Source organism: Monodelphis domestica, chromosome 1, assembly GCF_027887165.1.
Source record: "Monodelphis domestica isolate mMonDom1 chromosome 1, mMonDom1.pri, whole genome shotgun sequence".
NCBI lineage: Eukaryota > Metazoa > Chordata > Mammalia > Didelphimorphia > Didelphidae > Monodelphis > Monodelphis domestica.
Window position 1 is genome coordinate 193,546,417 of NC_077227.1, and position 12,559 is coordinate 193,558,975.

The window sequence follows — 12,559 nt, forward strand, 5'->3', positions numbered from 1 at the left end:
CGTGTGAACCCTATTAATGGCTACCATCATTACAGCACGTTAAAGTTTGCAAAGCACATTATAAACATCATTTTATCCTCACAACAATCCTATTAGGTAGATGCTATTATTATATTTATTTTAAAGATGAAGAAACAGAGATAGATGAAATTTAAGTGACTTCTCCAAAGTCACACAACTAGTAATTAATTATCTGAGGTCACATATAATCTCAAGCCTTCCTGATTCCAGGACTAAAGTATTTGCTGTGTCCTATACAAAAGCAAGGAATTGGCTATCAAAGTATTCTTTTGACTCTTAATTTGTAGTCACAAGTCATGTCTGCCATGTGGTGAGACTTTTGTCATTTTGTAGGATTATCTCATCCAATATCTTTTATTTAAAATGTTCAAGCTCAAACCGAAATAAAGAAAAGCTACAGTTAGCTCCTCTCCTGATTTTCCTGAATTCATCTCTATATGTGTCATTTACTTTAATTTGCACAGGTTCTTATACGAGTTAGCCCAGATTCCAAATTTTGCCGAACGTGCCCAGTGCATCATCTTCAGATCTGTCTTTTCAGAAGGTATTACCTCTGTTCATCGAAAGGTGGAGATCATTACACGGGCTTCAAAGGTGTGTTCATTTCCTAACTTAATGCGCTACCCAGAGATGGGAGGATGGACCAAATGTCTTTCAGAAAGCATTTACTGCTGTGAGATTCTAGGTTTTTCTAAAGCCTTTACAATAGGGATTTTGTTGTTTTTTGCTTTGTGTGTGTGTCTTTGGTGGGACTGTGAGGAGAGGGGAATGCCTATGCCTCCTGTGTGCCTCTGAATGAACACACTGGCTCTTCAAAACCAATTATATTCAAAACAAAATAATTTTATTGGAGTTCTAGCACTTCGTAATAATAATAATGATAATAACTAACACATATATAAGTTTTCATAGTGCTTTATATACATCAAAAAGTACTTTACATACAATCTTTTCTGATCTTCAAAACAAATTTCTGAGGTAGAACATCTTCTGGGTAGTTTAACTAAAGAAATTATCTTGGCATTGGACCGTAATATGGATCATTGGTGGTTTATCCAATTTGGCAGATAAAAATGGATGCTAAAGACTTGGAATTCAAATCAATAAGTAATGGGATGACTGATTATAAAAAACATATCAGTATTTTTTTCTTGATTGTCTCGGTCCATTTGCAAGAGTTTTGTAAAATTGGGACCTCTGAGGTAGGCATGCAAAAAGGTAACTTTGGTGGCAGTAGAGAGGAGGAGAGATTCCAGATATTTTTCACCAAATGGAGCAATACTCCCCTACTCCAAAACTGTGTCACATGAAAAGCAAGCCAAGTGAGACCAAAATGACTTGTTCAGGGTCAGTCTCAGACTAGATTTGAACTCAGGTCTTCCTGACTCCAGATCCAGCTACTGTATCACCTACCTGCTCCAATGGAGAACCTTGTGTTTGTTTAATCATTGACTCAGAGAACTATAAAGGTAAAAGTTTTAGAACCTGAAGAAATCTTAAAAAACCTCTTCACCCTCTCCTTTTAATGATGAAAGACTGAGCCTCTGAAAGATTATGTGTGACCCTTAACCCTAGCTATACCACACATGTTAAAAAAACACTTTGGGGTTCAGCACAATGATTAAGTGGTTTCATTTCCCCATTTTCTTTCAGTGATCCATTTCTGTAAGAACACAATATTTTCCATAAATGACTTGATACTTAATCAGTTCTCCAATGGATATAGGGTTTTTTAAACCTAAATATTAGCTGTTTTCAATAAAGAAACCATAACTATAACCATACTATAATGAACTCCCTTAGTACCACCTTAACAGGGAAGAGGAAAAAAATTGACTAAAGGTCATTTAAAACAAAACAAAAAAAACAATTTATCTTTGCACTGAAATAAATAGAAAATAAGCCAAAAGGCAGAAATAAGTTTCTTGAATTTTTTTTTCATTTGAGTAACAAAAATAAGAAGAAAATCAAAATGAGATGGAGATCTGAAGGAAACTCTGAACAGTTTTAAATTGTAAAAGTTTATGGACTCATCAGCAAGCACATAGTAAATTGCAGTGCATGGCCTTAGGTTGCTTTCAGAGTGGCTGTCCTCTTAATTTTATACTTATTGAGAAAAGAGAAAAGTCTTACTATTTATACTACACAGACTATAATTGAAATGTATGTGTATAAATTGCCTGTCCTACAAACAGATTCCTAAGAGGCATTAAATTCTTTTCCCACCTGAAATCATCAAGGAATAAGCCTAAATATATCAGACTTAAAAAAATATTTAGAGGCTCTTACAGGTTTTTTTAAAGCTCTAACAGGTACAGAAAAAGAACATGGTTACCAACAATCTTTAATAGTATAAAATATGCAGTCTTGATAATTTGATGACTGGAAGCAGTAATGTTTTATGGGCATTTCTGGGGAAATTGATTAGGGAAAATGTGTTTTTGGACCACTGATAATCTTGCCTACTGTCACATATCAGTTGCTTTATCATTTGAGGTGTAAAACTATTAAATCCTAACTTGGCATTTGCCTTCACAGGGTTTGCTAGACATGAAGAGTGTAAAGGACATTTTAGCCTTGATCCTGGCTTTTGGGAACTATATGAATGGAGGGAACAGAACTCGGGGCCAGGCAGATGGATATAGCTTGGAAATTCTGCCCAAACTCAAGGATGTCAAAAGTCGGGTTAAGTATCTGTTTACTCTAGTGTAATGGATGTCATATATTTTCTCTTTCCCTCTTTAATTAGGTACTCTTGCATGAGGAAACTGCTTCTACTAATAATAGTCGGCATCTTCTCTGTAATGTATAATCATGTCAGAAGGGGCAGTTAGATGGCACAGTGGGTAGAGTACAGAGTCTGGAGTCAAGAAGACTCATTTATCTTCCTGGGTTCAAATCCAGTCTCAAACACTTACAGGTTGTGCGAACCTAGGCAAGTCACTTAAACCTGTTTGCCTCAGTGTCCTCATCTGTCAAATGAGCTAGAGATGGAAATGGCAAACCATTCCAGTATCTTTTCAAAAACCAACAAATCCAAATGATATCATGAAGAATTGGACACAACTGAAATGTCAGAGCAAAAAGAGATGACCAGAACAGTGAGATAACAACTTATTTACACAGGGTCACAAACTAAAGTGCCAGAAATAAAATTTGAATCCAGGTCTTGGGTTGTGAGTCCAATTCTCCATCTAATATGCCACATTGCTTCTATACCCTTTTAATTTAAAAAATATGTTTGAAATAATCCATTGCTCTCCCTTATTTGTCTATGAAAAATTCTATTTGTATAATTTATTTTTCTCTTGTTTTACTCTCCTTTTGTTTCCCAATACAAGGTAGATTTTTTTCCTTCTTTCCCCAGGATGATAAGCTCTTACTCTCTCTCTCTCTGGAAGAGTCCACTAGTTTTTTTTTCTTTTTTTCTTCTTTCTGTCTATGTGTTTGCTTTAAACAAGAGAAGAGCTGAGTTTCAGGAGTAATGAGGAGGATGTGAAACAGATGAATAGCCCATCATCCCATCTGTCATGTGAAACACCAGCCTAGTGGAGTCTGGTGTTGGCTACATGTAATCTATTCTTTCCTGAATGGCAGCAATGAGGAATCATCATTATGACTGTGCATTTGAATTGCTTTTTAGCTCTCTACAACAATTGGGCTGGAGTCTACCTACTGTCAAAGACTCCGGACCTGATTATCAGTTGGCTCCACACCCCTGCAGAGTCAGTTCTTTAGGAGCCACCAACCTATACCTTGGACTCCCGTGGGGGCAAGGAGGGGGAGGTGAGGAAGGCACCAGCAAATTAGAATTGGACCCATGCAAACAGGACACAAAAGCTGCCTTGTGGGAGGCCCTGCTCTCCTTTGGCCTCCCAGGGTCATAAAATGACATGGTGTTCCTTTTAAGCCTTTTTTTCATGCTAGTACAAGCACTCCTACATTGTGCCCCTGCCCCTCTCTCCTTTTCTGGAGAGAGAGAAAAGTTGGGATGAGGGGGAAATAGAATAAAATATTTCCCTATTTTCCTTGGGTCTCATTTTTCGCTTTTCTGTTCCCTCTCAACTCATAGCATAATTAATAATAATAATAATAACTAGCATTTATACAGTGTCTGTGTGCCAGATATTATGCTAAGTACATTATTATCTTGTTTAATCTTCTCAGGTAGGTGCTACAATTATCCCCATTTTACAAATGAGGAAACTGAGGCAAAATGACTTATCCAGGGTTGGTCTCACAACTAGAGTTGGAAAGTATATTTGAGCTCAGATCTTCCTGACTCCAGAGCTAGCTACTGTACCACCTACCTGCCCCAGTAGAAAATATTGTGTCTGTTTTAATCATTGTCTCTGAGAACTACAGAGATCAAAAGTTTTAGAAGCTGAAGAGGCCTTTGAAAGCCTCTTCACCTTCTCCTTTTAAGGATGAAGAACTGAGCCCCTGTGAGGTCACACAGGGAGTCAATATCTGATTTAGGATTTGAAACTAAGTCATCTCTAACTCCAATTCTCTTTTCACTATATCATTGCACATAGGAATTCTTAACAAAAGATTTTTTCATTTATTCATATTGTAGAAATATTTTCCTTTCTTTCATATGTTTCACTCCCACAACCCCTCCTGTCAGGGACAAGGTTATTATCTCAATCGTAGAGATGGGAAACGGAGGCATAAAGGTAAAGATGTTAGGGCGAGGCTGTAGGAAAAGAGAATATGGCCAAAGTCCATTGGCACTAACACCTGAAGTTAGACACCCAAACCTCACTTCTTCCTCTAATATATGGAAACATGTAAGTCAAGTGTTTTCCTACGGATTTAAAAGTGTAAGTCAATTTATTTTTCTCTTCTCTCCCTAGGATAATGGCATTAATCTAGTGGACTACGTTGTGAAGTATTACCTGCGCTATTATGACTCGGTAAGCACAAAAAAAGACAGAGGAATGAGCTTTTTGATGATGCTTTTCCAGAAAAGCTACAAGTGACCACAGACCCCAACATCTCCTTCTACTAGACTCTGATTTATTTTTTCTCTGGAAAAATCCAGATCAAGGCAGGAAAGTCTTATTTTTAAAACAGGAAAGTGGGATGCCAATTGTATGCAGAAAAACTAAGTCATTAGAATGTTGAGCCTTTTATCCCCAATGCTTGTGTGAGATGGGTTTGAGTGCAGCACATTTCAGGTCTTTGTGGTTGTTTTTACTCAGCCAATCAGTCATGTATGACTCTTGACCCCACAGACAACAGCAGGCCAAGCCCAGCTGCCCAAGTGAGTCTGATGGAGAATGATCCCCTGATTTCAGTTTTACATATTCTACTCATCCTTGCTAAACCAAAGAACCCACAGCACTATGAGGAGGACACAAGTGGTAGTGTAGATCTTCAAGAAACTGAGTAGCTTAGGGGGCACCTGGGTAACTTAGTGATTTGAGAGCCAATAGAGACGAATGGTCCAGAGTTCAAATGACCTCAAACATTTCCTTGCTGTGTGACCCTGGAAAGTCACTTAATCCCCATTGCCTAGCCCTTACTATTTTGTTGTTGTTGTTGTTGTTGTTGTTTTGTTTTGCCTTGGAATCAATTCTGAGTATTGATTTTAAGATGTACCATAAGGGTTTTTTTAAAGAAAGAAAGAAATGTAGAAACTTGAGTATGGCAGAAAAATTTTGGCAACTATACTGCTTGATTATAATAAAAGACCCCTTTATATACCCTTAAAAATTATTCAGGACCTCTATCAAAGAGCTTTTATTCAGGTGACTGATATCTATCTATACTTATGATATTAGAAATTAAAATGCATTCATTAAAATTAATTAAATTAGTATTTAATAGAATTAAAATAGTATTTTTGTGAAAATGATTTTCTCATTTAGGGGAGCACCTGAAAGGGTCTTGGGGACTCTCTGGGGTGACTGGACCACTTTGAGATTTATTGTTTTACACCCAATGGGAAGACATAGAAACACTACAGAGTTTCTGCCCTCAGGAGACCTGCAATCTATCTGACAGGATACAGTTCAAGTGCCCAAGATAAAGACATTTAGATATTTCTATTTCCCTTTTTAAATGAATATATAACTTGTCATAAACCAGAAAGAACTACAGACATGAGATTTTCCAGAAACTAAGGTAAACAAAAGAGTGTGAGACTAGCCTAGGATTTCCCCCATTTCAAGTCATGAAGTCCTATATGATCTCCAAGAGCTATCCTGAAAGATTGGTTAGGAGAGGAAGACTCCAATCCCAGATTTTAATCATTCCCTGCTTTGGAGAGTGCATTGCTCAATAGGCTTGTAACTCTGTTAACTGAGACAAATAAATTGGGGATGAAAGTTTTCAAAAAGCAAGTTAACTGATGGTGAGCAATGAAAGCAAATCCCTCAGAGGAAAATTTTAAAACTATATTCAAACAGGGAATGGCCCAACCCAAGCAGACTAAAACCCATTTTGCTGTGATGGAGTATTGATCTTAATTGTGCAATATGAACTTAACGTATGAAAGTAGTTTAGGATTTTGTAATTCATTATATCACTCTTCATGTACAAAACCATAGTTGGTGATTTTTTGTGATTTGTAACAAAGAATATTTATTTTGTGAGCCCTGCACTGTTTGCCTACTCTAAATCAGAAATGCTAAATTTAGGGTATGTTGGGTTTTAGTAAAAAAAAACTACCTGGATCTGTCTTTTGAATTCTAGATGAAGAATATTCATAATTTAGAGGTTCCTGAGGAACTGTGATCTCACCATTATGTGAGCCTTCTCTCTGATTATAGAGATGCTTTCGATGGATGTTCTCAGATGGTGGAATTTTCATAAGGGCTAATAATAGGATTGTCTTGGTGTCATTTTATCCTGTTAAAACTTTCAGAATCCCAGGTTGGATTGAAAAATGGGTAGGAAGGAAGGAATTCAGTTTATTACTTAGAGCATAGAGCACTAGGGAGATTTTTAGTGAACATTTCAGTAAAAAAAAAAAAACATTTTTGCGGTTATTCCACATTTCCTTTTCATTCAGGAAAATGAGATAGTTGGAAGGTTCATTGAATAGACCATTAAACCTAGAATCAGGAAGATTTGAGATCAAATCCAATCTCAGACACCCATCTGTATGATCCCAGACCAGTTACTTAACTTCTGCTTGCATCGGTATTCTCATATGTAAAGTGGGGTGCCATTTATCTCCCAGAGTTTTTGTGAGGATTAAATAAATTAATATGTGTAAAGCACATTGAAATCCTTTAAAAGCTATATAAATATGAGCTATTATCATTTGTCCTGCAATTCCTGAAAATAATGAATCAAAGAATCATATTTAGAACTAGAAGGGATATTGGAGGCCATTAAGGCCAACTCATTCATTTTACAGAAGAAGAAACTGAAGTTAAGAAAGATTAAATGATTTATCCAGAATCATATTGAGTCTCCCCAACTAAGTCTTGTGGTTCGTCCACTATTATTCTAACCCTGGCTCTCATAAATAAATAAATAGTTTTTGATTTCATCAGTTTGGGACTTTCCCTCTCTCCTACCACTTTTATTCAAAAGTTGCCACAAACAAAAAGTCTTAGGAGCCAACTTCCTGATGATGATATATACTTATCTAGTCATCCTTAGGTGATGGATACCCAGGCCATCACTGGACTTGTACTCAAAGCTGCAACATCCTGGGAGGGCCTCTCAGAGTTCATATTTAGTTGGTATAGCCTTTGAGAAGTCACAATGGTCTCTGGACCATACTAAGGCATATGAGAATTTATTGAAAGGAAATTACCATCATTATTATCATTACCCATAATTATAATAACTGTTGTTATTGGTCACTTGTTTTCAGTCTTGTCTGACTTTTTATGACCCCAATTAAGGGTTTTCTTGGCAAAGATCCTGAAGTGTTTTGCCATTTCCCTTTCCAGTCACTTTACAGATGAAGATACTGAGGCAAACAGAGTTAAATCACTTGTCCAGGGTGACACAACTAGTGAGTGTCTGGGGCCATATTTGAACTCAGTAAGACTCATCTTCCTGACTCTAGGCCTGACACTCTAGCTAGCTACAATAATAGCTATAGAGGTGCTATCAAAAAGGAAGACCCCAAATTCATGGGGAAAAGTAAGGCTTTTAAAGCAGATTAGAGTAATTGACTTTAAGAGCAATAGAAAAACATTCCTCTTCTATTACCTTTACCTTATAGTTACTCACAAAATAGTATGATTCTTGAATGAAAATGAAAGATGGAGGGAAAAGTAAAAACAGTAAACACTAAGACTTATTTGTTGGTTAGGTATCACATCCTACCAGTGCAGAGCACCTGTGTGCCTTAGCTCTTTTCATAAAGTTTTAATTAACAGAAGATGGAGAATGAAGCAAAATTGAAAAGCTAAGGGTCCCCAAATGGGTAATCTTTTAGAAAGCAGTGTTTTTTGGATTAACCTGTGAAATTTGAAATTGATATTGCAACCAAGATACAACAAGGCTTTGGCCATTATGATCAGAAGAAGATTGTTTGTCATAAGGAAAGCACATTTGAGGATCTGCTTATTTTTCACACCAAAGACTTCTTTCACAAAATCCCTGAGATGGTAGCCTCTCAAAATGTTTCTCATGTTTGTTCCTTCGTTCAGAGACATCCTTGAATATAAGAAGTATTTATAAAGTTAATAAAAACTTTGTCCACACATGTCTTCAGTAAATTTTTGTTTGCATGAGTCCAAAAATAATTGGAAAAGCCTTTTAGTTATTGTGATTCAAGCCTAAAAATGTACCTAGTTGGAATTTTTATCACAATGGGAAATCAAGAAAGTAAAAGAAGTTATTTGTCTGTAGGAAGACTTCATGAGTTTTATGTGTAAATATGTGTCCAGTAAGTTTCTAAGCAATCTATTCAAGAAACTTCTACGATAACTTGTTTAACTGTCAGCGTGAGGAACTCAAACCTTAAATTTGAACTGCTTTCATGTGCCTAACTCTCTGTTCCTAAAAATAGAGTTTCCAAGGTCAGGGGCTAACTAACAACTATCTTTTTGATTTACAAGGCAAAATAGAATCCAATCCATGTCTATAGATTCACAAGGCCAACGAGACCAAAATAATATTCTACAGCAAATGAAAGTAAAGAGAAAGGGAACATAGTTCATATCTAGAAAGGGCAAAGCATTGTGATTATTATTCTAACACTAAACAAAAAGTCTTATTTTCCCACCAGTATCACCCCTTTGAGAGTCTAGCTAAAAGTAATGCTATGGGATTGTGCTTTATTTATTCTCTCACTGTGTATATAATTTTTTTAGGAGGCAGGAACAGAGAAGAGTATTTTTCCTCTCCCTGAACCACAGGATTTCTTTCTGGCTGCCCAAGTCAAGTTTGAAGACCTCATTAAAGACTTGAGAAAGCTGAAGAGGCAACTGGAAGGTAATGGGCATTTTTCCATTGTTATGATAATAATTGAGAGCATTTTTTAAAAAGACAACTTTTTAGCAGGATTATTTATTTACTGGTTGATATATGTTGATATATGGTTCCATAACCCTTATGAAAATTTCCATTCCTCCAGACTATTTTTTGAGTAGTAGTTTTAAAGATTTTTAGGTCATACTCATACTATACTTTTTTCCTACATACACATATATGTAACTGTTCATACTTGATACATATGTAAAATGGGGTGAGAGCACTATTGCAAGGCACAAGAAGCCAACTATATTTCTTTTTGTTTTTATTTTTTATTTCACATTTTGAAATAAATTAATATAAAATGGAGGACCCCTTACCCCCAATTTTCTTTTTATAATGGTGAAAATATGCTTTCCTTAAATGGGAATTTTCCTCTAGCATTTCCAGATATTTGTGTTTTAACTGTGGAGACATCCTTTTGCCCAAGAACATAAAGATGCCTCAGTGCCGGTATAAGTACAATTGAGGACTTGTAAGAAGGACTTAGGAAGAATGTTAATGTGGAAATGGAGCTCTGTGTGCCAAAGGAGGAGTTTGAGGAAATGAAAAACTTCAGCTAGGAAAATTTTTACGCTAAGATATAAAATAAACATTTTAGAAAATGTTTATTGTAGGAGGGAGCTCAGAAACTTAACTCTTTGACTAGTCACAGCTTGAAACTTGAAATAGAATAGGGATAATCATCTCCCAGATGCAGAAATAACCATTTATTTTTACTTTAGGCATAAAACTTATTTAAATAAGTGAGGTGGTGACAAGCAAATACTCATATCTTGTAAATTTATTGAAGAAACATGTGAGTTCCTTCCTTTTTTGATATACTTGGAGGAGTGAATTTGACTAAATGGGCAGTTCATTTAGAAATGCAATATAGGAACTTGTGGTTGTTGGGCACTTCCCTTACCAATTCCTTAAGAACTGATGGTGTTATCTTCTTCCAAGTTGAGCTTACAGCTCATTTTCTTATTGTAGGAAAACAGAGAAAGCCATAATATAGCAATTTACCCTTCCCCTTTGCAATGATTGAATCTACCTTCAGGACAGCTGCAAAGGTCAGCAATGATAGGGGAAGATCAGTGCTTGTTTATTCAATAGGGCCATCCAAGAGTGCTCTATCTCTTCTCATCTCTTGGCCCCTGTAAAACCCTTGGCCTCCCCTCTTATGTAGTCTTTTGTGTGGAAACCTGATCTCCGTTTGATCTTTCCTCTTCCCTAACTTGCCATCCGGGGACTGCCTTGTTCAGCCTTCCTGCCTCACTTTGACATCCCTGTGATTCTGATGATAAATTAAAAAGTCAAAAGCAGGAGGGTGCCGGGGAAAAGAATAGGAAGGTGGTGGTTTCCAATGGAGCTCCCTACTTTGATTTATTGTGTTTCCTCCAGGGAAACACAGGGGTCTAGTTGAGGATCACTTATTGACTAGCTGACACTTTTCTTAGTAGATTGGTAGGAAATGATGGGGGCCCTCCAGCTCTAATTTAGTGGCCTTACAGAGAAAGCTAGAGGTATTGCTTCTAATGTTTATCTCTTTCGTACTGGGTCATACCAAAGAATTTTTAATACTAAAAATACATGTTAAAACCAGTGTTTCCTGACCCCCTACACACACTGAGGTCATAAACAAAGAAATGTCCATGGAATCTTTAGAGATGCTGTTGTTTTCATTTTTATTTTTTCTACATAAAAGATACCCAGTAAATACTTAAAGAAAATGTGGACCATTGATTCTCTAATGAATTTCTCTTTCTCTAACATCTGGGCGGACTGGCTAAAATCATGGTGGGTTTGTTTAATCTAACGTTCCCTTTCAGGTTTAACCTCCCTGTCGATAAGACCTCGGCTTGAGCTCAGATTAAATGTTTAATTGAAGAGGACATAATTTTCACACATACAGCAAAGATTTGATGAGGCTCTGAGGTTTATTGTAGCCATTAAAGTGTCGTGGCTGCTGGCAAAACCCCAGAAAATATCTAAAGCTAAACCAGATGTGATTAGCAAATCCCAAGAAGCACCAGGCCCTAATTCTCTAGACAGGCACAGTCCTTTAGAAGTAAATAATTTGAACAGCATTAGCTGGAGTAAAATGTTGCACCTTAGCAGAAGGATTTAAACTGAATTTCATTGGTAATTACACATAAGCCAAAGATAGATGTTGTCAATAGCTAGTACTAAATCAAAGTGTCAATAATACAGAATATAATATCAATAGTGATAATTATTGTTATTATAACTAGTATTATACAGAGACTTAAAGTTCACAAAGTGTTTTACAAATATTATCTCAACCCTAGGAGGTAGTTATTAGCAATACACCCATTTAACAGGTTAGAAAATTAGGTAGACAGTGGAAAGAATCTTGAATTTGATGACAGATAAAATCTCAGGTCTGTTAGTTACTGTATATATGACCTTGGGCAGTCTCTATACTTTTTCAGTATTCAATTTCCTCTTCCCTAAAATGAGCTGTTGAACCAAATAATTTTTTGAGCTTTGTAAGCTGAAATGTATCATACAAGTATGACTAACTCTAAATCTTAGGATCCTATGGATAGTTACCAAGCACCCATTATATGCAGAGCCATATGTAGTTTTTGTGAAAAGTTGCAAAGGAAATAGCATGCATCACCTACATCCTTCAAGGAATATAGAGTCCAATTTGGGGAATGGATAGAGGGACACAAGAGTATTAGAAAAGAAAAACATAGACATGTGCATAACATAAAACAATGAAAATAAATGTGACATGAATAAATATATAGGTTTTTTTCTCAGAAGCAGAAATGACAAGAAAGTATTAAAAGGAATTCATCATTGCTACCACTGTTACCATAGGTTTAAAAATGACCCCAGGTAGAATTCGGTCTCCATCCTACCTGAAGGTATTTCCTTATGGCATCTTACTCCTATTCAGAGTGGGATAGCTAGTCAGACACACATTCTCCCCACCCCCAATGCCACTGGGTTTTTATATTCTAAAAATTTAGAAATTTATCCTTTGGCCATCTTTTAAGAATCCCTTTAGAAAGAAAAGCACTTCTTTTATTTTCAGATAAGAACTCTGAAGGCATAAAAGATGTCATAACTA

At 36.3% G+C, this 12,559-nt stretch overlaps 1 protein-coding gene across 3 annotated transcripts in view; it reads left to right on the top strand.

Annotated features, from left to right (window-relative positions):
- FMN1 (formin 1) overlaps positions 1 to 12,559 on the top strand; it is a 588,141-nt gene that overhangs the window by 416,368 nt on the left and 159,214 nt on the right. For all 3 annotated transcript variants that reach the window (XM_056810223.1, XM_056810225.1, XM_056810224.1), the window contains 4 exons: positions 486 to 615; positions 2,560 to 2,706; positions 4,881 to 4,940; positions 9,312 to 9,432. In XM_056810223.1, the coding sequence (XP_056666201.1) occupies positions 486 to 615; positions 2,560 to 2,706; positions 4,881 to 4,940; positions 9,312 to 9,432 (458 nt within the window). The remainder of the gene's footprint in view (positions 1 to 485; positions 616 to 2,559; positions 2,707 to 4,880; positions 4,941 to 9,311; positions 9,433 to 12,559) is intronic.